The sequence below is a fragment of the Rhinopithecus bieti genome, unplaced genomic scaffold (genome assembly GCF_001698545.2).
Source record: "Rhinopithecus bieti isolate Rb0 unplaced genomic scaffold, ASM169854v2 scaffold_16601, whole genome shotgun sequence".
In the NCBI taxonomy this organism is placed as follows: Eukaryota; Metazoa; Chordata; class Mammalia; order Primates; family Cercopithecidae; genus Rhinopithecus; species Rhinopithecus bieti.
The window spans coordinates 1063206-1086252 of record NW_016808732.1 but is presented as its reverse complement, the minus strand read 5'-3'; the positions used below and the strand labels follow the sequence as shown (position 1 = coordinate 1086252).

At 48.3% G+C, this 23047-nt stretch overlaps 1 protein-coding gene across 1 annotated transcript in view; it reads left to right on the top strand.

Annotated features, from left to right (window-relative positions):
- Nucleotides 1-360: 360 nt before the first annotated feature.
- Nucleotides 361-23047, top strand: part of EVC2 (EvC ciliary complex subunit 2) — a 92853-nt gene continuing 70166 nt past the window's right edge. The window contains 5 exon segments of the mRNA XM_017887082.1: nucleotides 361-661; nucleotides 11642-11696; nucleotides 14804-14970; nucleotides 17677-17745; nucleotides 19623-19809. Of these exon segments, the coding sequence (XP_017742571.1) occupies nucleotides 434-661; nucleotides 11642-11696; nucleotides 14804-14970; nucleotides 17677-17745; nucleotides 19623-19809 (706 nt within the window). The 5' untranslated portion in view covers nucleotides 361-433.

Sequence of the window (23047 nt, the reverse complement as noted above, 5' to 3'; positions counted from 1 at the left end):
CCCGAGCTCCAAGTGCCTCTCCGTTTTCTAAACGGGGATGAGGAAACTCCGAATTCACATCCGTGTGTCTGGAAACCGTTCCCAGGAGAAGTGCGTCTGAGCAGAGGCTTACAGACCCGAGTAGGTGGTAGCGGAGGGGCCCTTGGGGCCCTGGTAACCTCGAGGAGCAGGGGAGTGACCCACTCTGATTTGGTTTGGGCGGAAGCAAACCCAGGCCTGGCCGCCGGGCGCCCGGGCCGCGCCAGCTTGCTCTTCCCCTCCCACGCCCGTCCTGCGCCTCCCGGCCCCGGAGCCCCAGATGCGGGTGTTTGTTCCAGAAAACTTTCGGCGGCGGCTCGCACTGAGCATGCTCGGCGGCGGGGCGGGCCTGGGGTCCGGAAGCTCCGGCGACTCGGCAGCACCCGCCGCTTTGAGGTAGCGGGTCCGGCAGGCGATGGGCCCCTTGGGCTCCTGGGGGCGCGCCACGTGGGTGCTGGCCGGGGGCCTCCTGGCGGTAGCCCTGGCGCTGGGGGACCGAGGCTGGCTCGGCGCCAGCTCAGGTCCCCGCTGGCGCCCCGTCGGCGCGCAGCCACCTCGGCATCCCCAGGTGGCTCCCGGGTCTGGGCCTGGCCTGAGGACTCCTCCCGGGCGGAGCGGGGTGGGGCCCGAGAGCAGCACGCAGGTAAGGAGGGCCCGCCCCCAGCCTCCGGTCTGACTCTAGTGGTTTGACTTCGTCTGCACCGGCGGTGGCAGGGAGGACCCTTAGTATTTCGCAAAGAATGAAGGAGGGCAGGATCTGAACAGGGTGCCTCGCGGCCCTTAGGTATATCCCGCTCATGGCCAGAAAGCTTCGAGGGAAACTGGAGACCTTCCTCGGGATGTGGCGTCTGCGGGCTTGGACTTCACCAGCGACCGGGGTTCGAATCCTGCTCTCCATTTTACGAGCTTTGACTTAGGGCAGGTCACTCCTGTGCCCCAGTTTACTGATGGTTGAAACGGGGCCGTGGCGGCGTCCACCCCAGAGGGTGGAATGGGTTAGATGAGCTCACGCATGCAGAGTGCCTTGCAGAGGCCAGCACTGGGAGATTGCAGCGGTTGTTGAAAGTGGGGGCTCTTGGCTGGCCTCTTAGTTGACTGAACTCTCCTGGCTGATGGATTTAGCCACTTCCTACTTCACCCTGGCCGTCCTTCTGTGGTCCTAAACTCGAAAGTCGTGGATCCCTGGCTGTCACCCTAGACTTGACCTCCCCCCACAAAGTTGGTCACCAGTCCTGGTGCCTTTTCCTCCAAATCAGCTCGGATGTCTGCCCCTCCTCCCTCCCCACTGCCACCCCCTGGCTTCAGGTCCCACCACTTCACCTCTAGCCCTTGGTGATGGTTTTCCCACTTCTTGCATCCATTTTCCCCCAGACCTCTGGGGTGGTCTGTCCTGGTAGACATCCCACCACTCCCGTCCCATGCTGGCACTTTTCCCTCCCCCATCTTATTGTCCCTGGTAGCACACCCAGGCTCCTATTCCCAGGACTGCCCTGGCCAGATGCTGCCCTGAGGTCCTCCCACCTCTCTCCCAGGGTGGTGGGTCCTGTCCTGCTGTGTTCTCTACCCCAGGACACTTGCGACACTTCCAGAGGTTTAGTCTTAAAAGAGACCCTGCTCCCTTTCTGTCTTTAGGTTTTCACTGGAAAAATGCCATGTCAGTGTCCTGAGCTTTCAAAAGTCTAATGACAGAACATGTTCCCTGGGTTCTTTCATCTGCCCTGTGAGGTGGGAGTATCTGGCTGGTTTTGCAGGTGACAAAACCAAGGCTCAGGAAGTCGAATCCCCAGGCCTGTCCTGTGCTCTCTCCCTGGCCCCCGAGTTCAGAGCCCGTGTGCCTGGCCTCACCTGCTTTGCACAAGCTCTTCCTTCTGGGAAGCCAGAGTCAGAAGATCCTGGTGCACATTGGTCTCTGTCAGCCACAGTGGTGTTGAGGGTGGTCCCTGCCAGAAGGGAGGGACGGTGCCTACTGGGAAGGGCCTGAAGCCATCTAGGACCATGGTGAGTCTAGAGCACCTCACCCTTAAGGGCCTGCCTTTGCAGGAATCTGGGAATGAGCACCTTTGTTCAGGTGCCCTTGGCATCTTGAGCATGTCCCCTGGGCCCTGGCCCTGCCCCTGCCCACACCCATACCCATCCCAGCTGTCCATGGGACCAGCCTTCCTCCGTCTCTCTGGGCCTGTCTGGGACAGCCCTTCTGCACACTGTACAGAAAGAGCTCCAGCCATGTGTGTCCCTGCCTTGGCCACTCCCTCTTCTGGGGCCTGGGGCAAGTCACAGCCCTCAGGTCTCTGCTTCCTCTTCTGAGCAGTGGTGTAAGGGCTGTTTCCAGAGCACAGTTCCCTAAGGCACAGGTTAGTTCTTCCTGTTGTAATTATTTGATGCCTTCATGTAATTATTTGATGCCATCTATCCATCCATTCCTTCCATATCTATATCTATATATATATATTTATTGCACCTTTGCTAAGTCCCATGCTGTGTGCAGGGGGCTGGGAGACCAATGCCTAATTGCACACTGTGATTGCTGTAAGGAGGAGGATGAGGAGCCATGAGAGAGGGTGGAGGAAGGAGGTCATTTAGTCTGGGAGATCAGTTGAGACTTGAAGGATGGGCAGGTTTAGCCAGGGAAAGAGTGGGGAGAGGACATCCCAGGTGGAGGAATCATCGTGGGTGCGGCCGGCATGTAGGAGGGGCTTGTCATATTCCACGTCTCTGGCCCCTTGATGCTGGGACATCTCTTGGTGAGAACATTTACCACATCGTTTTGGCTGCTTGTCTGTTTCCTTTGCAGGACTGTGAGTTACTGTGGGTGGGGATTTTACCTTTTTTAATTTGATCATTTGATATCCACTGGGAATGCGTTTTATTCCCCAGTGGTTCTTAAAGTGGGGCCCAGGGACTCCCTGGGGTCACCGAACCATTATAGGGGTCCATGGAGTCAGAGCTATTTTCACAGTAATGCTGAGATATTACTTACTTTTTCTCACAATTGTGCGATGGAGTTTTCCAAGGTGACAGGAAGTGTGATGTTGCAGCAGATTTAATGTACAAGCAGATTTGAGAATCCAACTCTTTCCATTAACTCAGACATAGATGAGGTTTGCAAAAATGTAAAAAAAAAAAAAAAAAAAAAAAAAAAATTTATTCACTTTTATTCACTTTATTTTTAGAAAATAAAAGTTTTAGTTTATTTAGTTTTCAGAAAATATGCTGTTTATGTTAATATGGAATGGCATTGTTATTGCTATTTAAAATGAATTAATAGATACTTTAAAATATTCTCACCTTTAATTTAAAGAGAGTACATGTTGATAAATATAATCAGCGCAAGCAAAAGTTTTTTGGAGCCTTCAATAATTGGCAAATCTGTAAAGGAGTCCCAAGACCAACAAGTCTGAGAAATCACTGCTAGGTAGCAAGCCTTATATGATGTCCCAAGAATTCAGATGAAAGAAACCACCCAGCCCCTTTGAAAGATTAAGTGTCTATTTCAGAACGGGATCCTTTCATCATTTTCACCATTTCATTATGCTAATAGTATCATTTTGTTATTTTACTTGAAGCACCACACAACAGTAATTTAGGTTGGTTGTGATGCCAAGTTCAGTGGATTGGGTGTGTCCCAAATTTGTAGAAAAGAACAACAAAAAATCAGCCAGATACGATGTAACATTATCTGTTACACTGTGTAATTACTATAGCTTCAAAATTGCAGCCTTGGAATTCCAAGTTAAGGGAACTATTAGTCAAATAAGCTCACGCTTGTAATCCCAACACTTTGGGAGGCTAAGTCAGGAGGATAGCTTGAGGTCAGGAGTTCAAAAGCAGCCTGGGAAACATAGTGAGACCCTCACCTCTACAAAAACATATATATATATTTTATTAGCTGGGTGTGATAGCGCATGCCTGTGTATTCCCAGGTTCTCAGGAGGCTGAGGCAGGAAGATGGCTTGAAACCAGGAGTTTGAGGATGCAGTGAGCTATGATCTCACTACTGCACTCCAGCCTGGATGGCAGAACAAGACCCTCTCTCAAACAACAACAACAACAAAACAAAACTTCCTGAGAGCTTGGTCAGGAAAGACGGAGATCTTGAGGGTGTCTGTGCTTCACTTGATCTTTAATGGCCGGAGTACCCCAGGGCTCAGTGCTGGGTTCTCTTCTTCCCTCTGTCAACACTCACATCTTTGGTGATCTATCTATCCACTGGCAGCTCTCGAATTTCGATGTCCAGCCAAGACCTTCTCTGAGCTCCAATCCACCATGGATCTGCATGCCTACATGCCATGGTCCGTGGAGACTCATGGGCACTCCACAACTGATGCACCAAGGCAGAACCTAAATCCTGCCCCTAGGCTCCCTTCCTGCCAGTGGTTCCTCTGTCTTTCTTCTTTCTGGGCCCAAAGGCCTTGGCACCCTCCTAGCCTCCTCCCTCTCCCCAAGCCCCACATTTAGTCAGCACATCGCATGGGTTTTATTTTCAAAACACACCCACAATCAACACAGTTTTCACTCTCTTTACAAACACCATCTTTATCTGAATTGCCACCTTCTCTCTGGGATTATTGTGGAGCCGCCTGACTGACCTCCTTGCGTCTCCCCTTGAGTACTTCTCTGTTCTCAACAGAGCAGCCAGAGTGTCCCATTTAAAAGGGCTATTATGCCACTCATCACGGAGTAGCTCACGGTGGTTTCCCATTGTCCCCAGAGCAGAAACCACTCACTCTCCCTGCTCAGGCACCCGGACCTCCTTGTGTTCCTTGAACACCCTGGGTGTGTTCTCACCTCAGGGCCCTTCCACGTGTCTTTCTTTTGCTTAAGTGAATGCTCCTCCCCCTGATACCCCGACAGCTGCTCTGTCACCCCAGTAAGGCCTTTCAACAACACCCCATTTAAAATAGCATTACTCTCTGTCCCTCTTTCCTTCATTTTGCCCCACTGTTGTTATCACCTTCTAATACACTATTTATGGTATGTTACTGTTTTGTTTGTATTATATATAGTATGCTATGATTTTGCTTGTAATTTTCCTAAATAGTATTTTGAGAGTAGAGCATTTGATGTTTCCTTTGGTGACGTATCCTCATTTTCAAAATAGCACATAGTAGGTGATCAAAAGTATTTGTTGAATGAATGAATGCAAGTGAAGTAACTGAGGTTGGCAGGAAGTGGTGAGGCAGTGGCTGAGGGTTGGAACCAGGGCTAAGAGTCTAGAAACATGAGTTCTGACCTCAGCTCTACTGTTTGCTAGCTGTGGACACTTGGATATTTCATGTGTCAATTTATAAATATTTATTGGGTACTCTTGATGCTTCTGTGCAGCTCCTGGGGATGTAGCACTCAACGTGCCTGAGTCTCCATTCTCCTGAAGTTGGTGCTCAGTCCAGCTCTGAGACTCACATTCCTCATCTGCAAAGTGGTGATTTCGTAGTTACTTCTTGGCATTATCAGAAATGATGATGATGGTGATGATAAGAACAGTAACGAGCAGTGATAATAATAGTTATGATGATATGCAGTAACTCCTCACGGGACATCAATAGGTTCTTGGATACTTTGACTTTAAGCAAAAGAAGCACTGTATGCTGTAGGAACAGCTCTTGTCTGTATTAACTAGCCTAGGGTAAATTTGGTTTTGCTATACAGTATGCCATTTGGCTTAAAGTCACAGTTTCTATGAACTTATCGATGATGTTAAGTAAGGACTTCCTGAATGGCAATACATAGTAATATATAGTAATAATAGCAATAATAACAATTGTATATTTGCTGTGTATTTACTCTGTGCTGGGCACTATGCTAAAGCTTTACATTTATTTTCTGGTTTAATCTTTTTTTTTTTTTTTTTTTTGAGACGGAGTCTCGCTCTGTCGCCCAGGCTGGAGTGCAGTGGACTACAGGCACCTGCCACCACGCCCAGCTAATTTTTTGTATTTTTAGTAGAGATGGGGTTTCACCGTGTTAGCCAGGTTGGTCTCGATCTGACCTTGTGATCCACCCTCCTCGGCCTCCCAAAGTGCTGGGATTACAGGCGTGAGCCACCGCGCCCGGCCTTAATCTTTTAAAATTCCTTATGAAGAAGGTATAATATCCCCATAGTACAGATGAGGAAACTGAGGCCTCAGTGATTCCAGGTGAGGTGAATATGCCCACCCAGACTTGCCTATCGCAAAGCACTTGCTGTCAGTGTCTAGGCTCTACAAGAAAGTGCTTCGTAAACCTGAACACAAGATTTCTGTGCTAATTTATCATCCCTTTCTTCTTACAGAGAGAGAACTAAGAGGAAATTACATCCATTTCCCAGATGGTCTAAAAGGACACTGTCCACTACAGTCACCATGTATGACTAAACTTAAACATTTCACATGTCAGTGGCCCCCATCTGGCTAGTGGCTACCATATTGGACAGCTCAGATTCTAGACCATTTTCATCAATGCAGACCGTTCTACTGGAAGTGGATTGGAAGGGGAGGAGGCAGTGGAGGGGGAGTAGAGACCAGGCCTCTGGGCCATTCATTCGCAATGGCTGTTGAGGGCCTTCTAGGTGCCAGGTTGTGTCCTAAATGCTTGAGATACAACAGCGCAAGGCAGACCAAGACCTGTTTCTGCTCTTAAGGAGCCTGCATTCTTGGAGCAGGAAAAAGGCAGGAATCATGTTACTCTGTGGTGTGTCCACCGGTGGTTGGGGGCTGTAGAGATGCACACAGTGGGCAGAGTGGTCTGAGAGATGAATAGCACTTGTGATATGGACAGGCAGGAAAGGTGCTTCAAGGAGGTGACAGCTGAGCAGGTCCCCGAATGCAGTGAGGGACGGGCAAGGCCGTGTTTCTGGCCAGGACTCCGGCAGTTGTTCTGAGTAAGATGGGACGCTGTGGATGGGCTTTGAGCAAGAAAGTGCCCCCCTCTCATGTTTCCTTTCCAAGCACCCCCGTGGCAGGGGTGAGAACAGATGGCAGGCAGAGGGGTGAGCAGGAAAGTGGTGAGCAGGCAGGCGGGAGGCCTGGGGGCCATGGAGGAGAGCTAAACTGGGGAGATAATGGTGGGCTACTGAGAGGTTGCTGGACTGTGGATGTTTTTTCAAGGTCGGGCCAGTGGGGTTTACTGGGATTGGTTCTGGGTTGAGAGAGAGAAAGAGAAGAATCAGGGACAAATCCAAGGATTTCGGCCTGAGCAAACAGCAGAAAGGAGATGCCACTGGCTAATGTGCAGCAGCCTCGGGTTGGAAATCACTGCTGTTGAGTTCGACATGTCTCTTAGGTGTTCACGTCTGGATTTGAGGGGAGAAATCTGGACTGGAGATTTACACGGGGGGACAGTCCGTGTATAAATGACCTTTAACATCTGAGGGGCTGGATGAGCTCACCTCAGGAGGAGCTCTCCACTGGAAAGAGTGCCCTGGAGCAACCCCAGGACTTTTGACTGGGAACAGGAAAAGATCCAACAGAGGAGGCGGAGAGCATGTGGCCTCTGTGAAAGGGAACCAGGAATGCGACCCAAGGTCAAGGGTGGAGAGCATTTCAGGAAGGGAGAAGGGGCTCCCCATGGTCGGCAGAATAATGGCTCCCAAAGATGCCCACGTCTAGACCCCTGGAACCTGTGCATATGTTAGGTTTCGTGGTCATGGGAATTGACGTTATACAAAGAATTCAGGTTGCTGATCAACTGATCTTAAAATAAGGAATATATGCAGGATTATCTGATGGTTCCAGTGTAATCATCAGGGTCCTTAAAAGAAGAAGCAGGCAGAGGAGAGAGTCAGAAGGAGATGTTGGAAGAAGGTCAGAGAGATGCAACGTAAGAAGGACTCAGCTGCTGCTGGCTTTGACGATGGAGGAAGGGGCCATGAACTTAAGGAACGCAGCAGTCTCTGAAAGCTGGAAAAGGAGAGGAAATGGGTTCTCCCCTGGAGCCTCCAGAAAAGAGCACAGCCCTGCCAATACTCTGACTTTAGTCCATTGAGACCTGTGTCAGACTTCTAACCTCTAGAACTATCAGAGAATAAATGTGTATTGTTTTAAGCCACTATGTTTGCAGTAATTTGTCCAGCAGCCACGGGAAGCTGGAATAAGCACATACCGAATGCTGCTGGTAAGTGTGTGCGATGAGGAGGACTGGTCATTAAGTGGAACCTTGGAGTGGCTGTGGTGACCTTGACAGCAGCTGTGTCAGCTTGAAGAGAGGGATGACAGGGAGGAGCAGGCTGGCCACTGAAAGGTGCTATTGGCTGCACCTGGCATGGTGCTTATGGGAGCGGCTGCCCAGGGTGGTCAGAGTCCCCAGAGAGGCACCTCCCCAGGCTGGGGACTGCGGTGAGGACAAGAATCAGAGATGCCCAGAAACCAGCGAGACTGCCCTGGGAGACCTGGCCTAGGGTGCCTGGCACTGGGGCTACCCAAGGGCTTCTCATGGAGGTCAGCCTGGGTCCTTTGCTCCCTGGGAATCTGCCCCTTCCTCCCAAGTGGCAATGTCCACTGGTAAGGAGAGCTTTGTCCCTGTGTGAGGTCAGGGGCTAGGTCTGCTTTGCCTGACGTGTGATCCCTAGCACAGTGTCTAATAGGCAGAACATGCTGGTTGAAAGAATGAATAGAAAGTTCCAGGGGACAGAGGTTGTACAAACGTACATTTGTGTGGAGTTCAGTGCACCATCCAATGGATGCCTTGCCATCTATTGGCAAATGTTCATATCAGAGACCACATGGATATATTTGTTGTTAAGTAATAGACTGTGATTTTTAGAACGGTTTTAGGTTTACAGAAAAATTGAGCACATAGCACAGAAAGTTCACATATACCTCCTCTGCCACACACATACATAGTTTCCCCGTTATTATTATTTATTTATTTAATTAATTAATTAATTTTATTTGTTTATTTTTTGAGACGGAGTCTCGCTCTGTCACCCAGGCTGGAGTACAGTGGCATGATCTCTGCTCACTGCAACTTCTGCCTCCCGGGTTCAAGTGATTCTCCTGCTTCAGCCTCCCAAGTAGCCGTGATTATGGGCACCCACCACCATGCCTGGCTAATTTTTGTATTTTTAGTAGAGGCAGAAAGTTCACATATACCTCCTCTGCCACACACATACATAGTTTCCCCGTTATTATTATTTATTTATTTAATTAATTAATTAATTTTTATTTGTTTATTTTTTGAGACGGAGTCTCGCTCTGTCACCCAGGCTGGAGTACAGTGGCATGATCTCTGCTCACTGCAACTTCTGCCTCCCGGGTTCAAGTGATTCTCCTGCTTCAGCCTCCCAAGTAGCCGTGATTATGGGCACCCACCACCATGCCTGGCTAATTTTTGTATTTTTAGTAGAGGCAGGGTTTCACCATGTTGGCCCAACTGGTCTCGAACTCCTGACCTCAAGTGATCAGCCTTCCTCAGCCTCCCAAAGTGCTGAGATTACAGGCGTGAGCCACTGTACCCAGCTTATTATTTATTGTTAATTTTTTTTTTGAGACAAGGTCTCACTTTATCTTATAGGTTAGAATGCAGTGGCATGATCATAGCTCACTGCAGCATTGACCTCCTGGGCTCAAGTAATTCCTCCTGCCTCAGCCTCCCAAATAGCTGGGAGTACAGTCATGTGCCACACCTGGCTAATTTTCTTCTTATTTTATTTTATTTTTTTTGTAGAGATGGGATCTCCCTATGTTGTCCTTCCCAGGGCTGCATATTCCATTTTATGGATAGACCACATTTAGCTTATCCATTCATCCATTGATGGACATTTGGCTTGCTTCCCCTTTTGGCTATTGTGAATAATGCTGCTGTGAACACAGATGTGCAAATATCTCTACAAGATCCTGCTTTCAGTTATTTTGCGTATATGCCCGGAAGTGGAATTCTCAATCATGCTGCTTTATTCTTTTTAATAGCTGCCTGGTACTCCATAGAATGTTTGTACCATAATTTACTATTTTAAATAGAATTATTTATGCTGCCCGTAACATAACATAAGCTCCATGTGAACAAACCGAAGCCAAATGTTTGGCTCCATCAACGAGGAATGCTGGGGTGGGTTTGGTAGAAGGCTGGCTGGATCGAGCTGCACCCGTTTTCCCTCTTCCCTCACCTCTTGCCTGTCTCTGCCTCCGTCTCTGCAATTTCCATTATTTCCTCTGTGTCCCTCCACGAGTCTCCATCTCTGTGGGTGGGCCTCCTCCACACTTTTGGGGGAAAGTCAGCCTCCAGTCCAGCTGGGCTTACGTCACACCAGCAGAACTGCCCTAGCTGGGGTCCTGGAGGTCTGTAAGGACGGGGCCTGAAACACACGGACGGTGGCCACAACAGTGTCCCATCGATCCCATCCCAACTCATGCTTTCTGTGGCATCTGGCCCACGTGAGAGCCAAGTGAACGGTAGCCACATGGACTAGTCATCAGAACTGGACCCCAAAGCCAGTCCTGAGCATGCCGCTCAGTTTGCATACACATCCTTTCTCCTTCCGTTACACAGAAACCAGCCATTGCGTGCAGGTGCCGGTGAGCACACATGCTGGGTTAGGTTGCTTGCATGCCAGGCTCTGGAGTGTTATCTTGTTACCGTAGACTAGGGGTAGTGCTGTAAAATGAGGATAATGCTTCGTGGGTTACTATAGGGACTACTTGTACAGTTCACTCAGTGCACATAGTGTAAGCACTGGTACATGGAGAAGGTTCCATCTGGGAGAGCTTTTATTATTATTCAGTAGTGAGGTCTGAGTCTTTCTAGAGCCGAGTGATTGACAAAGATAAATTGGAAGGGGTTGGCCAGGTTCAGTTTAGACCAATTTTCATCACCAGTGAGGCTGAACAGACTCAGGGGAGGCTTTGAGGTCACTTTTCAGAAGAGGGATCTGAGGCTCAGAGAGGCTGAGGCTTAGCCAAGGACACACAGTGAATAAATGGTTCCAGCCGGAGACCAGTTCTCTCCACTTCCCGTCTAGTGTATTATCTGAGACCGTGGAAACTTGCAGGATCTTGGGAATTCGGAGGCTCTTGGCTTACTCAGGGTCACAGAGTTGATGGAGGGCAGGGCTGAGGTTTGAACCTAGGTCTGTCTGATGATAAGACATTTTAACCACATGGTGCGTCCTCCCTTGACAGCTCCCAGAAATGCATTCATGAGGGTGCTGATTCTTTCCCTGGGAAAGGGAAGAGAATTCTCTACTCAGAAGCTGGCGGGGATGGCTGACTTAGAAAAGTTTACTTCACACTTCCAGATAAAAGTGCAGGTCCTTGGCCGGGCGCGGTGGCTCACACCTGTAATCCCAGCCCTTTGGGAGGCCGAGGTGGGTGAATCACGAGGTCAGGAGATCGAGACCATCCTGGCTAACACGGTGAAACCCTGTCTCTATTAAAAATACAAAAAAATTAGCCGGGCGTGGTGGTGGGTGCCTGTAGTCCCAGCTACTCGGGAGGCTGAGGCAGGAGAATGGCGTGAACCTAGGAGGCGGAGACTGCAGTGAGCCGAGATCATGTCACTGCGCTCCAGCCTGGGTGACAGAGTGAGACTCTGTCTTAAAAAAAAAAAAAAAAAGTGCAGGTCCTCTCCATGTGAGCCATTTACAAAGATTATTTATCACCACTTCTCACAAGTATGTGTTCCATTTTGACTCTGTGTCTTTTGAATTTTTTAGGACTTGCCCCGTATGGTTTGGTCCAAAGTAGAATGCTGTCACTTTAGGACTGCAGGTGAGTTTTTCTTCTGGTTGATGTTCTCCTGTTTTGAGCGTGAAACACCAGAAGCCTGAAGCCCTCCTTCCTCCAGCTCCCTCACACTTTGCTGATCCTTCCAGCACCTCTCTACTTTGGACAAGTAGATCATTCCCTGACCTTACAGAACTAGGGCAGTGTGCCTCCACCTCAAAGCTGGCTGAAGTGTTAGTGCACAGTGGAACCTGGGGTGAGGTAGGCCCTTTTTGATATCCCCTGAAGGCATGTGGTGAATGAAACACAGAATGTGTGAATTAATGGGGTATATCCGTTTTCTGTGGCTTCCCTAACAAATGTTCACAAACTTAGTGGCTTCAACCACACACATTTGTTCTCTTACAGTTCTGGAAGTCAGAAGTTCAACATCAGTTTCACTGGGCAAAGTCAGGGTGTCTGTCTGGTCCCTCTGGAGGTTCCAGAAGAGAGCCCATTTCCTCTTCTTTTCCAGCATCTATGGCCACATTGCCTGCGTTCCTTAGGGATGGATTAGGGATACTGCCTTCCTCCATTTTGGAAGCCAGCAGCATGGCATCATGCCTCGGTAGTTACTTGGCCTGCTTCTCTTCTGTCAAATCTCTGTCTCCCTCTTACAAGGACATCTGTGATGACATTTAGGGCCCACCAGGATAATCCAGGCCATCTCCCCATTTCAAGGCCCTTAATCAAATCACATCTGCAAAGTGTCTGTGACCCTAAGATAACATTCACAGCCTCATGGGGTTAGGACCTGGCTCTCTTTGCGGACCTTTATTCAGCTTACCACACTCAGTGGTCGAAATTCAACTGACACTCATTTCATCAAGAGGAATTGATTGGCATCTGTAACTGAAACACACAGGCCCTGGCACTGCTGGACCTGGGAGCACAAGGTTCTCAATGCTCCTATGGCTCTGCCTTTCTCCTTCCCTCTCAGCCGCCCTGCTTTCCTCTGGTGAGCGTCCTTCACAGGCAGGTACATCCTTGCCCTGGGGTGGGAAAGATGCTGTGGGCAGTCCGTGGCTTCTGAGTCTGATGGCTGGCACCTGCAGTGTAGACTTTTCCCAGTGGCTGTGACAGTTTCAGTGCAGACCCCTGGGCTCAGCGTGGGTCCCCGGCCTGTCCCTGACACTATCCCTGGGGCCAATGGGTGGGGTTTTCTGGGTTCTGTGCCTAACTCTGGTGTCCTGGGGAACGGGATGGGCTGGGATTCGGGTGGGCCCCACTTGCCTCTGTAGACTGAGCAGGATTCTTGCTGAATAGAGGAGGGGTCCTCTCTGAAGGGAGGGATCACCTTGGAGTCTTCATTAAAGCGGGGGACCAGGAGAGCCAGAGAAGCATAAATAGGTGGACCAGAGATGGAGCGCTTAAGGGTAAGGTGTGGCCTTCAGAATTTATGTCGTGCTTGCTTTCTGCACAAGCATTTGTGCCCTAGCCCAAGGTGCTGTGCTGGGATCCAGAGATGGATGTCTGGTCTCACTTGCACCCATACGCTCTACTCAGACATTCCTGATGCTCTGAACCAGCCGCCGACCGGGTGGAGCACTCGCTTGTTTCCATGGCGAGGCCATCAGTCCCCCGATGCTTGATGCGGTAATAGCCCTTATCCCATCCCAACCTGAGGAACTGAATCACCCCGAGATAAAACCCAAGGAAGGAAAAAAAAAATACTGTAATTTAATCTAGGACCCAGCTCCACAGCCTTTTTTTTTTTTTTAAATCAAATTTTAGTTTTTTTCCTGCATGTATTTTGAAATTCTGTAGAAAGTTTCAAAAGCACTTGTAGTCTTTACCATCAATATGCTGGGTAAGAAAGACTGAAAAGCACATCTTATTTGCCGTCAAATGAGTGTGTATTTGAATAGAAGACAAATGCTGAAGAAGGCACAATGCCACCATCCAGGCCATTTCAAAACTAAAATTGCTGACTTGAAGCATTGGATACATCTAAGCACTTTCACGTGTAGTGTGGCATTTGATTGGCTGCTCAGACAACAGCCCTGTCTGATTGGTATCTTAGCCGCACTCCCAGGTGAGGGGAACTGAGGCCCAGAGAACTCAGCTGATCTGTGCAAGGTCCCACAGCTGATCAGCACCTGGGCTGCATCCACTGAAGCGGGACCCTGACAGCCCAGCCAGGACCTTTTAAGTGACATTCCTGTGCTTTACACACAATGCTCGTGAACTTTCCAAATGTATTGACACAGAAAAATCTAAGGGAGTAATTTCTTTATTTTATTTTATTTATTTTACTGTATTTTTCATTAGAGATGGAGTCTTGCTCTATCACCAGGCTGGAGTGCAGTGGCGCGATCTCAGCTCACTGCAACCTCTGCCTCCCGGGTTCAAGTGATTCCCTTGCCTCACCCTCCCGAATAGGTGGGACTACAGGCACACGCCACCACACCAGGCTAATTTTTTGTATTTATTAGCAGAGATGGGGTTTCACCATGTTGACCAGGATGGTCTTGATCTCTTGACCTCATGATCTGCCTGCCTCAGCTTCCCAAAGTGCTAGGATTACAGGCGTGAGCCGCCGCGCCTGGCCTGGGAGTCATTTGCTATTGGAGGGCTCAGCAGGCGTTTGTGTCTGGCCATGCACACAACCTCTTTAGGATGGTGGTTGGTGGTGTTCACTGAGGGCTTACTCTGTAGTAGGCGAGTGCTTAAAAGGACCTAGTAAGGTAATACCTATACTGTTTGCCTTAGAATTCAGCAAACCAAGGTATAGAGAGGTTGGAGGTTATGCCCAAGGACTCATAGCTGGAGGGGCAGAGCCAGGACTCGAGCCCTGGGCTGTCTTATGTCATGTGTGTAAGAATCACCCCAGGCACCATTCTTGCCCAGCAGTTCTGATTCCTAGGTAGGGCTGCACAACCCAGGTAAGGAGACCAAGCTTTGAAAAATACTGTGTTTAAGCTCTGTAGCTTCCCAATGAGCATGTCTCATTTTCCTGGCAAAGAGATGATACCATTCATTCATTAACTTACTTGCCCAGCAAACATTTTTCAGGTGCCTTCCATGTACCCTGTAGTCTGCCTCTAGAGGTTAAGCTCTATGCCTTACTGTCTTTCCGCATTATATAAGGTATGCACATTGCTGTTTTGCAGTGGAAGCACCACTTGGAATGAAATTGGACAAGAAAATGGAAGTCTTGATCCCAGTCTCAACCTCTGCAGCTTCTAGTGGGCCATGGGCTCATTCCTTATTTGCTTTTATACCGTCCTGGCCTAAGAAGAACTTATTTAAAAGAGAGTCTCCTATAACACACCGCCTGGTAAGTAGTAAGTTCAATACTTTAACGTGAATACCAGAAGTTGGAAAGAAACCAATTTTGGGCTGTGTATAAAATGGCACAGGCTTTTGTTGCTTAAAAAACGCTGTTCCTCCTCTTTCTAATGATAACTATAGTTATCATTGGGGAGTGAATCCATTTATTTTTCCAAGGTGCTATTTCTGCTACACGACATACAGTATTTAGATGGAGAGGAGGTTTGAGTCAAGCATTAGGCTGCCTCGTCTGGTGTTTCCAAAGCAGGGATTGGATTGTGCTTCAACCAGACCAAGTGACTCCCAGCTATTAAAGATGACTGTGCCCATAATAGCAGTGAGCACTTCACAAGCATTTACTACCGGCCGGGCACTGGGTTTAGCACTTTCTATGCATAATCTCACTTAAGCCTCGTTATGAGTTTCTTAAACAGTAGTATTTTTATTCTCCTTTTACAGATGGGAAATTGAGGATTAGAGAGATTAAAAAACCAGTTCCATGTCCCACAGGTAGAAGTGGCAGAACCAAGATTCGAAGCCTCTTCTCTAACCACTACTCCATGCTCTTGCTATTGTTTTCTAGTCTGTTTTAGATCACGTGGGTTCAGTGACGTAAGGTGGTATTGAGAACCATTAAGCTTGGCCAATGAGCTACAATGGCCAAGAGCCCTTTTTTGGGCTCCCTGCTAAGTAGTGATGTGAATTTCCTGGGGCTGCTGTAACAAATGACCGCAAACAGCATGGCTGAAAACAACAGGAATGTATTTTCTCACTGTTGGGGAGGCTAGAGGTCTGGAATCACGGTGCTGGCCAGGCCACGCTCCCTCTGCAGGCTCTAGGAGAGGATCCTCCTCCCTCTTCCAGCTTCTGGTGACTCTAGGCCTTCCTTGGCTGTGGCTGCATCGCTTGACTGTCTCCCTCCATCTGCTCTTGGCCTCCTCTGGGTCTGTGTCTTCTCTATGTGCTACTTATAAGGACACTTGTCATTGGATGTCAGCCCCACCTGGGTAGTCCAGGATGATCGCTTGAGATCCTCAGCTTAATTACATCTTCAGAGACCTTTTTTCCAAAGAAGGACACGTTCACAGGTTCTGGGGATCAGAACATGGACATATCCTTTGGGGATATGACCCCACTACAAATACTCGTTGTTCTTTCCAGTCCTCTCCAGTAACAGGTAACTCGTCACCTCACAGGGCAGCACCTTCCACACTCAGTCGTCCTTTCTGTGTTGATTTGCTTCACAAGCTGTATTTATCAGTTATTGTTTACAAGATGCTCTATGAAGGTCAGAAGAAGAGAAAGCCAGGTCCCTGCCTGAGGGCTTTGGCAAATTACCTTAGGGTCCCAGCACGTTTAAAAGGCGTTAGAGTGGGTGTGGTGGACGAAAGCTCAACTGAATCAGAGGCCTGGGTCAGGCTGATGCCGTTGCATGTCGTCAGTCTGTTCTTCGGAAAATGGCATTTTTGTTAATTTTCTACACAATTTTCTACTCTGTGGAGAGGGAATTCATGTTGTGGAAAGATCACAGGATTTGGAGTCACACAGGCCTGGGGAGAGTCTCGAGCTTCCTGCCTGTGTGACTTTTGGCAAGAGAGTTAATCTTTCTGAGCCTTGGTTTCTTCATCTATAAAATGGGGGTAATAGAACTCATGTATGTAAAGTGATGGGTGCCATGCCTGGCCCTCAGCCAGTGACAGACAGTTTATTAGGCTCAGTGTGGTGGCTCACGTTTATAATCCCAGCACCTTGGGAGGCCAAGACAGGAGGATCACTTGAGGCCAGGAGTCCAAGACCAGCCTGGGAAACATAGCAAGACCCCATGTCTACACAAATGAAAAATAAGTAAAAATTAAACAAGACATATGATTATTAGTATCACTGAGAGCTGCTGGAGTCTGGGACCCAGAATACAGCTTGTCCCACTGCAGATGACAGGTGTGCAAGGCAGAGAGTGGGAAAGACGTGACCGTCACAGCAAGGAGAGCCGAGGAGAGCTTCCTTGATGAAGTAAGGGTCCAGTCCCATTTAAAGGAGGTGTGTGGATACTGCAGGGGCGAGGGCCCTGGGGTAGGGAGCATGGCAAAGGGAGAAATGAATAGATATTTGTTATTAGTCAAAGGGAAAGGAAACCTGCGGTTTCAAAGGCAGCAGGAGGCTTGTATTTGATGGATGAGCCCTGGCTTTCCTTTGGAACCTTTCCATAGGAGCCATTACAGGGTTGGAGGAGGCCAAGTCTTGGCAGGGGGATTCCCTATGTTGATGAGGGATCAAGCTCACAGAGAGGCTGCCTCCAGCCGCCAGACACACTGCCCTTTGTTCCAGTGCACCGTGGTGTGCAGGAGTACTGTCAGCCTACACCTGGGAAGCACAGGATACATGTAAAATGATATCTTCGCTCGTCTGCCCACATCCCTCTTGCTGGTATGTCAATCTTGGTTGGCTGAGTCCCTGTGACAACAAGTGTCCCACACATACACCCAGACCGGGAATATACTGTGGTGTAAACTCATGTCCACATTCTTCTTTCCGTAAGTTTTAATTTCCAATCCTTTAATGCTCTTTTAAAAATAAGACTTCAAGATTACTTAAGGATTAGTAGCAGTAATCCTTCTACCCTCCTGTAAAAATTTCATCATCTTGTACTTTTATTAAATATATGTATAGCATGAAATATTTCTCATTTTCTAATAACTTCTACATTTTATTGTAGTATGGGGACATTTCAAGAGAAGTTCAAGGGACTTCTGAGAATGGAGTAATTTTTCAGAAATGTGCACTGGTAAGTTTCCCTTGGTGGTTTATATTTGAAGAGAAAATAATTGGATTTGCCCAAATCATTTTAGTAGAGTCATGTATTTAAGAACAGATAAATCCTAGGCTTACCTACACAAGTCTGGACACGTGAGCAGTGAACAAACAGCAAGGTCTCTGGTATCTCATGTAGCAACACTAGGACTGAGATTATTTTTGCTGCAATTAAATAATTGTCAGTAAAAATCCACAGTGATCATTTAGAATGGGAAAAAAGTATGATATATTTTGCTTCAGATTATAATCATTAATAGGGTACCTGACAGTTTTCAAAGTTGTTTCATGTTTTTTAGGTCTTTAACCTTCCTAATCCCACAAGATGGTTACTAATCCTACATATTATCCTTATGTCAGGGGTCTCCAGCACCTGCCTTAGGGTCAGTGATTTGCTAAAAGGACTTACAGAACTCAGAAGAGCCATTCTGCTCAGTTACAGTTCACTACAGAGAAAGGGTACAGATTAAAGCCAGGAAAGGAAAAAGGCAAATGTCGCACAGCCCAGGGGAGATCAGGCATGAGCTTCCAGCTGTCCTCTCTCAGTGGATGAATTATGCGGACAGAGCTTAGTTCTCCCAGCGATGATATATGACGATGCAGATAGAATATTGCCAACCAGGGAAGCTCACTGGAGCCTTGAGGTCCAGGGTTTTTCTCAGGCTCAGTCACATAGGCATGGAGCATACATGAGACTGACCTCAGTTGTTTGTTCTCCAGCCCCTCCAGAGGTCATTTCAGTATGGCAGGGTCCAAGGCACCCACTGCAAATCATTGGCATCAGCTATCTGGGGAGGTCAAAGGACCCAGGCAAGGATATTCTGCAGGCTTTAGAGGTTATCTCTCAGGAGCTGGTCAAGGGCCAGTCCTTTCTCTTGAATGTGGAGGGTTTGGACAGCCCAGGCCTGCTGAGTTAAGCCTTCCCTGTGCCACCCTCATTTTATCACAGGCCCTCAACTACATCATTTGCCTTCCTGGATGCAACCAGTGTTAGTAGTAGTTTCTTGTATATCCTTCTAGTGACTTTTTCTGCCATATGCATGCAGTTAAAAGTGTGTGCACATGCATGCATACATATGTGCACCTTCTTTCTCCCCTACTTTTTTTTTCACATAGGTGGCAGTATATTACATTCACAGTTCTGAAGCTTGCTTTTTTCACTTATATTCCAGAGCTCAGTCTTCTCAGCACACACGTTGCTTCCTTCTCTTTTTTCCAGCTCCTGCATGTATTTCAGCAGAGCTAGGGAGAAGGTGGTGCAGGAGGGCTGGGAGACAAGATTAGAGAGGAAGGGAGGGCAAGAGTGCAGAGCCCAGGTGATAAGTCTGCTGCATTGGCCACTGGATGGCTTCCAGCAGTAGAGCCATTGAGACACATATTGGGCAGAGCCTGAGTGTGGGAGATGATCCAAGAGGCAGATGAGCTGCTCAGGTCCTTCCTGGAGATCACATGACCATCGGAGACCCGGGGCTGAGGCTGAATCTTTAAAATAACTAAGTACCAAAGAGCCATTCTTTGCTTTCCTCGGTAACGCTGGTTGTCACAGTCTCCCCAGCCTGACTAGCTCTGCACTTGGACTTTTTTTTTCTTCTAAGATTCTCTGCAGGGATGATTTCACTGTCTCGGTTTCTTTGAAACCGTCTCCAAGCAACAGCTTGGCAAGTGTGGGTCAAAACCCTCCTGGGGGTCTTTGAAATCATACGGAGCCTGATAAATTCGCAGAACCTCTGTGAGGCGGTGCTACCCTCCTTCTTCCTGGGTGCCTAATGTGCACAGGTTGGGCTCGTGCCCCATTTGAGGAAGCTGGATTTGTCAGTAAATCTGCCCTCATGCCTTCTCCTCCTGCCCTAGGTGTCTGGGCCAAGCGAAGCACAGACAGCCCACGTATGGCTGCTTGTTAACAACACCAAGACACCCTCGTCAGCCAACCTCTCGGAGCTTCTCTTGCTGGACAGCATCGCTGGTCTCACCGTTCGGGAGTCCATCGGAAACAGGACCTCGGAAGGATTCCAGGCTTTTAGCAAGAAGTTTCTGCAAGGTAACAGCAGAGCGGTCTGAAGCCAGGGATGACACATGAGAATATGTACAGATACTTCCAGGTGAATGTGCTCTGGGTCAGGCATATTCTTAAAGCCTTACATGTGTTCACTCACTTAATCCTCACAATGGATCTTACTGTCAGGGTGTCATAAAAAGAGACCACATTGAATATCTGTAACCAAAAAGCTGAATTTCTCATTTATCTTAGCAAGATGTTGGGTTTGGGGAAAGAATTGTGGACATTTTAAAAAAATACATAGTCAATTTTATTATGAAAAATTTCAAACATACACAAAAATAGAGTTTACAGTGTATCCCAGTATGCGTGTCACTCACATCACCGAAATTAACCATCACTCAGAAAGATGAAAAGTTTGTTTTGGGTTGTGCTGGACAGAGTGGGAGTGGGTTGACATCCATCCCAGTAGCATGTTCCTGAGCTGTCCAGGTGTGTCCAGGTGTGTTCAAGCATGTTCACTGGGGTAACTCCACTGCTGCTTAGTTGGCTTGTAGACTCTGCCACCCTCACTGGTTGGCTTTCAGAGGTTCGATTTCTGAGGTGGGCTGTTATTGGTCAATTAAGCAGGTTTAAAACCAATTCTGGGATTCAGTTGGTACCATGGCTTCAGAACTCAGTTTCCCTAGGCAGGCAAAGACATCTTTTATTCTTAGTAGGACCTCATTTACAGATGAATAGACTGGGACTAAAGTGACTGAGAAGCTTGCCGGAGGTCATAGGGCTGGCTGCTGTCAAGGCTGACAGTCAAGCTCAGGCTCCCTGTGCACCCTGATAACCATTAAACCGTCATGCTTTTCACATGTCTGGAACTCTTACCGACTCGATGCCTCTGTACTCACGGCACACATTGCTAGGATTACATGCTGCTCCTTCCCTCTGAGCCTAGATAAGGCCTCAGAATCCTGCATAACACACTATTATTGACAGAAGCTACTAGTGGAGCTTGCCCACACGTAGTGACCTTTTTGCTGGCTCTGATTTAAATGATGTCATAAAAGTTTTTATGAGATGTCCCAGCTAAGTAACCTTCAGTGCTTTCCTGCCTTCAATAATATAAAAATGAATCCGCTATTCTTAAATTCGTGTTCAAAGCTGGAGCATGGGGCCATGAGCAGAGCATAGACGCAGCCTCAGATGGACCTGGGTGACTCCCAGCCTTGTGACTGAGAAGCTGCATGGCTTCTGGAAAGCTATTGAAGTGCTCTGGTCGTGCGAATGTCAGTCCATTGTGGAGTCGTAGAGATTGAATCAAGGAGACAATGTCACCCAGGCACTCTGTCTGGTAAAGGGAAGGTGTCCAACACCCTCTCCAGCCTGTGGTCCTGCACATCTTTCTTCTAATTTCCCTGCCGACCTTTCATGATCCGTGCTCCTGCCAGACCCAGCTTCCTACTCTTCTCCTATCTCCTAGCATCTACTCTTGCTCTTGTGTGGATCAGGAAAGCACCTCTCCCCAATTCTGAATATACAAATCATCTCTATTCTTTGGGACCTGGCCCTGGTGTCACCTTTTCTAGAAAGCCCTACGCAATCCACTGCCCCAAAGTCACCCCTCTGCCTCCAAACTTCCACAGAGATTACCTGCCCCTTCCTGCTTCCTGCTTGGAGCCTAGTGCCATTCTAGGAACTTTCCACACGTGAATTCATGGACTTCTGCTCTGGCATGTGCACACTGCATGTCTCTGAACCTTGGCTCTCCATCTCTCCTCTGGGCATGCTAATAACACCTACCCAGGACGGCGCTGTGAGGGTAAGGGAGCTAAAGCAGTGTGACGCAGCCCGGCTGTGGAAAGTGCTCCTGGGCTCCTGGTGTTAGGAGGTATTTTGTTGGTGTTTTTTTTCTTCTTTTCTTTTCTTTTTTTTTTTTTTGAGATGGAGTTTCATGCTTGTTGCCCAGCCTGGAGTGCAGTGGCGCAATCTCGGCTCACTGCAACCTCTGCCTGCTAGGTTTAAGCGATTCTCCTGCCTCAGCCTCCTGAGTAGCTGGGACTACAGGCGTGTACCACCAGGCCCAGCTAATTTTTGTATTTTTCATAGAGACAGGGTTTCACCATGTTGCCCAGGCTGGTCACGAACTCCTGACCTTGTCAAGTGATCCACCTGCCTTGGCCTCCCAAAGTGCTAGGATTACAGGCATGAGCCACCACGCTCAGCCACTGTTGGTGTTGTTTTTATTCTTATTGCTCCATTCTTGTTATTTATGCCCATGCTTGGCTCTACCTACCGGGCTCTATATTCCCTGAGGGCAGTGTCCACATCATATTTATCTGTGAACTCACTGCTATGCCAAGGAGTGTGACATTGACTTTCACCTTGGGGCATAGGTGACTTTTTTTTTTTTTCCCCCAAAGCATAAGTAGATAACTATAAAATCAAATGACCAGTCAGGTCCCAGTTCATTGACATCGTGACCTCATCATTATTATTATTTGATGCTTTTCTTTTATTAGAGCCAGTGGTTGTTTGGGGAAAAGATGATGGGACCCAGAGGGTCAGGTGGCTCCCTGTCCATCACTGGGGTGATCCTAAGCCAGTCACTGTCTCTTAGTCTCAGTTTCTTCTTCTGTATGTTGCAGAAAATCACGTGTTCTCCATCCATCTTGGGGCAGTGTGTGGAGATCACCTGGGTTAATGCAGGTGCAGCGCATGGAGAGTGATCAAATCACTGTATGGGGAAGGTCTGACTATGACTACCTTCCCCGTCATTGTCATTGTCACTGCCATTATCTTTATCACTTTACATTCATTATCTTAGCTCTAGGATATATGAAAACAAAATGAGATGGGCATGGTCCACTCCTAAGGTCCCGGCTACTCAGGAGGCTGAGGCAGGAGGATTGCTTGAGCCTGGGAGTTCGAGACTAGTCTGGGCAACATAGAGCCTGCCTCAGAAATAAATAAATAAAAATTTTAAAATAAAAATGAGGGGGGCGGAGCAAGATGGCCGAATAGGAACAGCTCCAGTCTCCAACTCCCAGCACGAGCGACACAGAAGACCGGTGATTTCTGCATTTTCAACTGAGGTACTGGGGTCATCTCACTAGGGAGTGCCGGACAATCGGTGCCGGTCAGCTGCTGCAGCCTGACCAGCGAGAGCTGAAGCAGGGCGAGGCATCGCCTCACCTGGGAAGTGCAAGGGGGAAGGGAATCCCTTTTCCTAGCCAGGGGAACTGAGACACACAACACCTGGAAAATCGGGTAACTCCCACCCCAATAC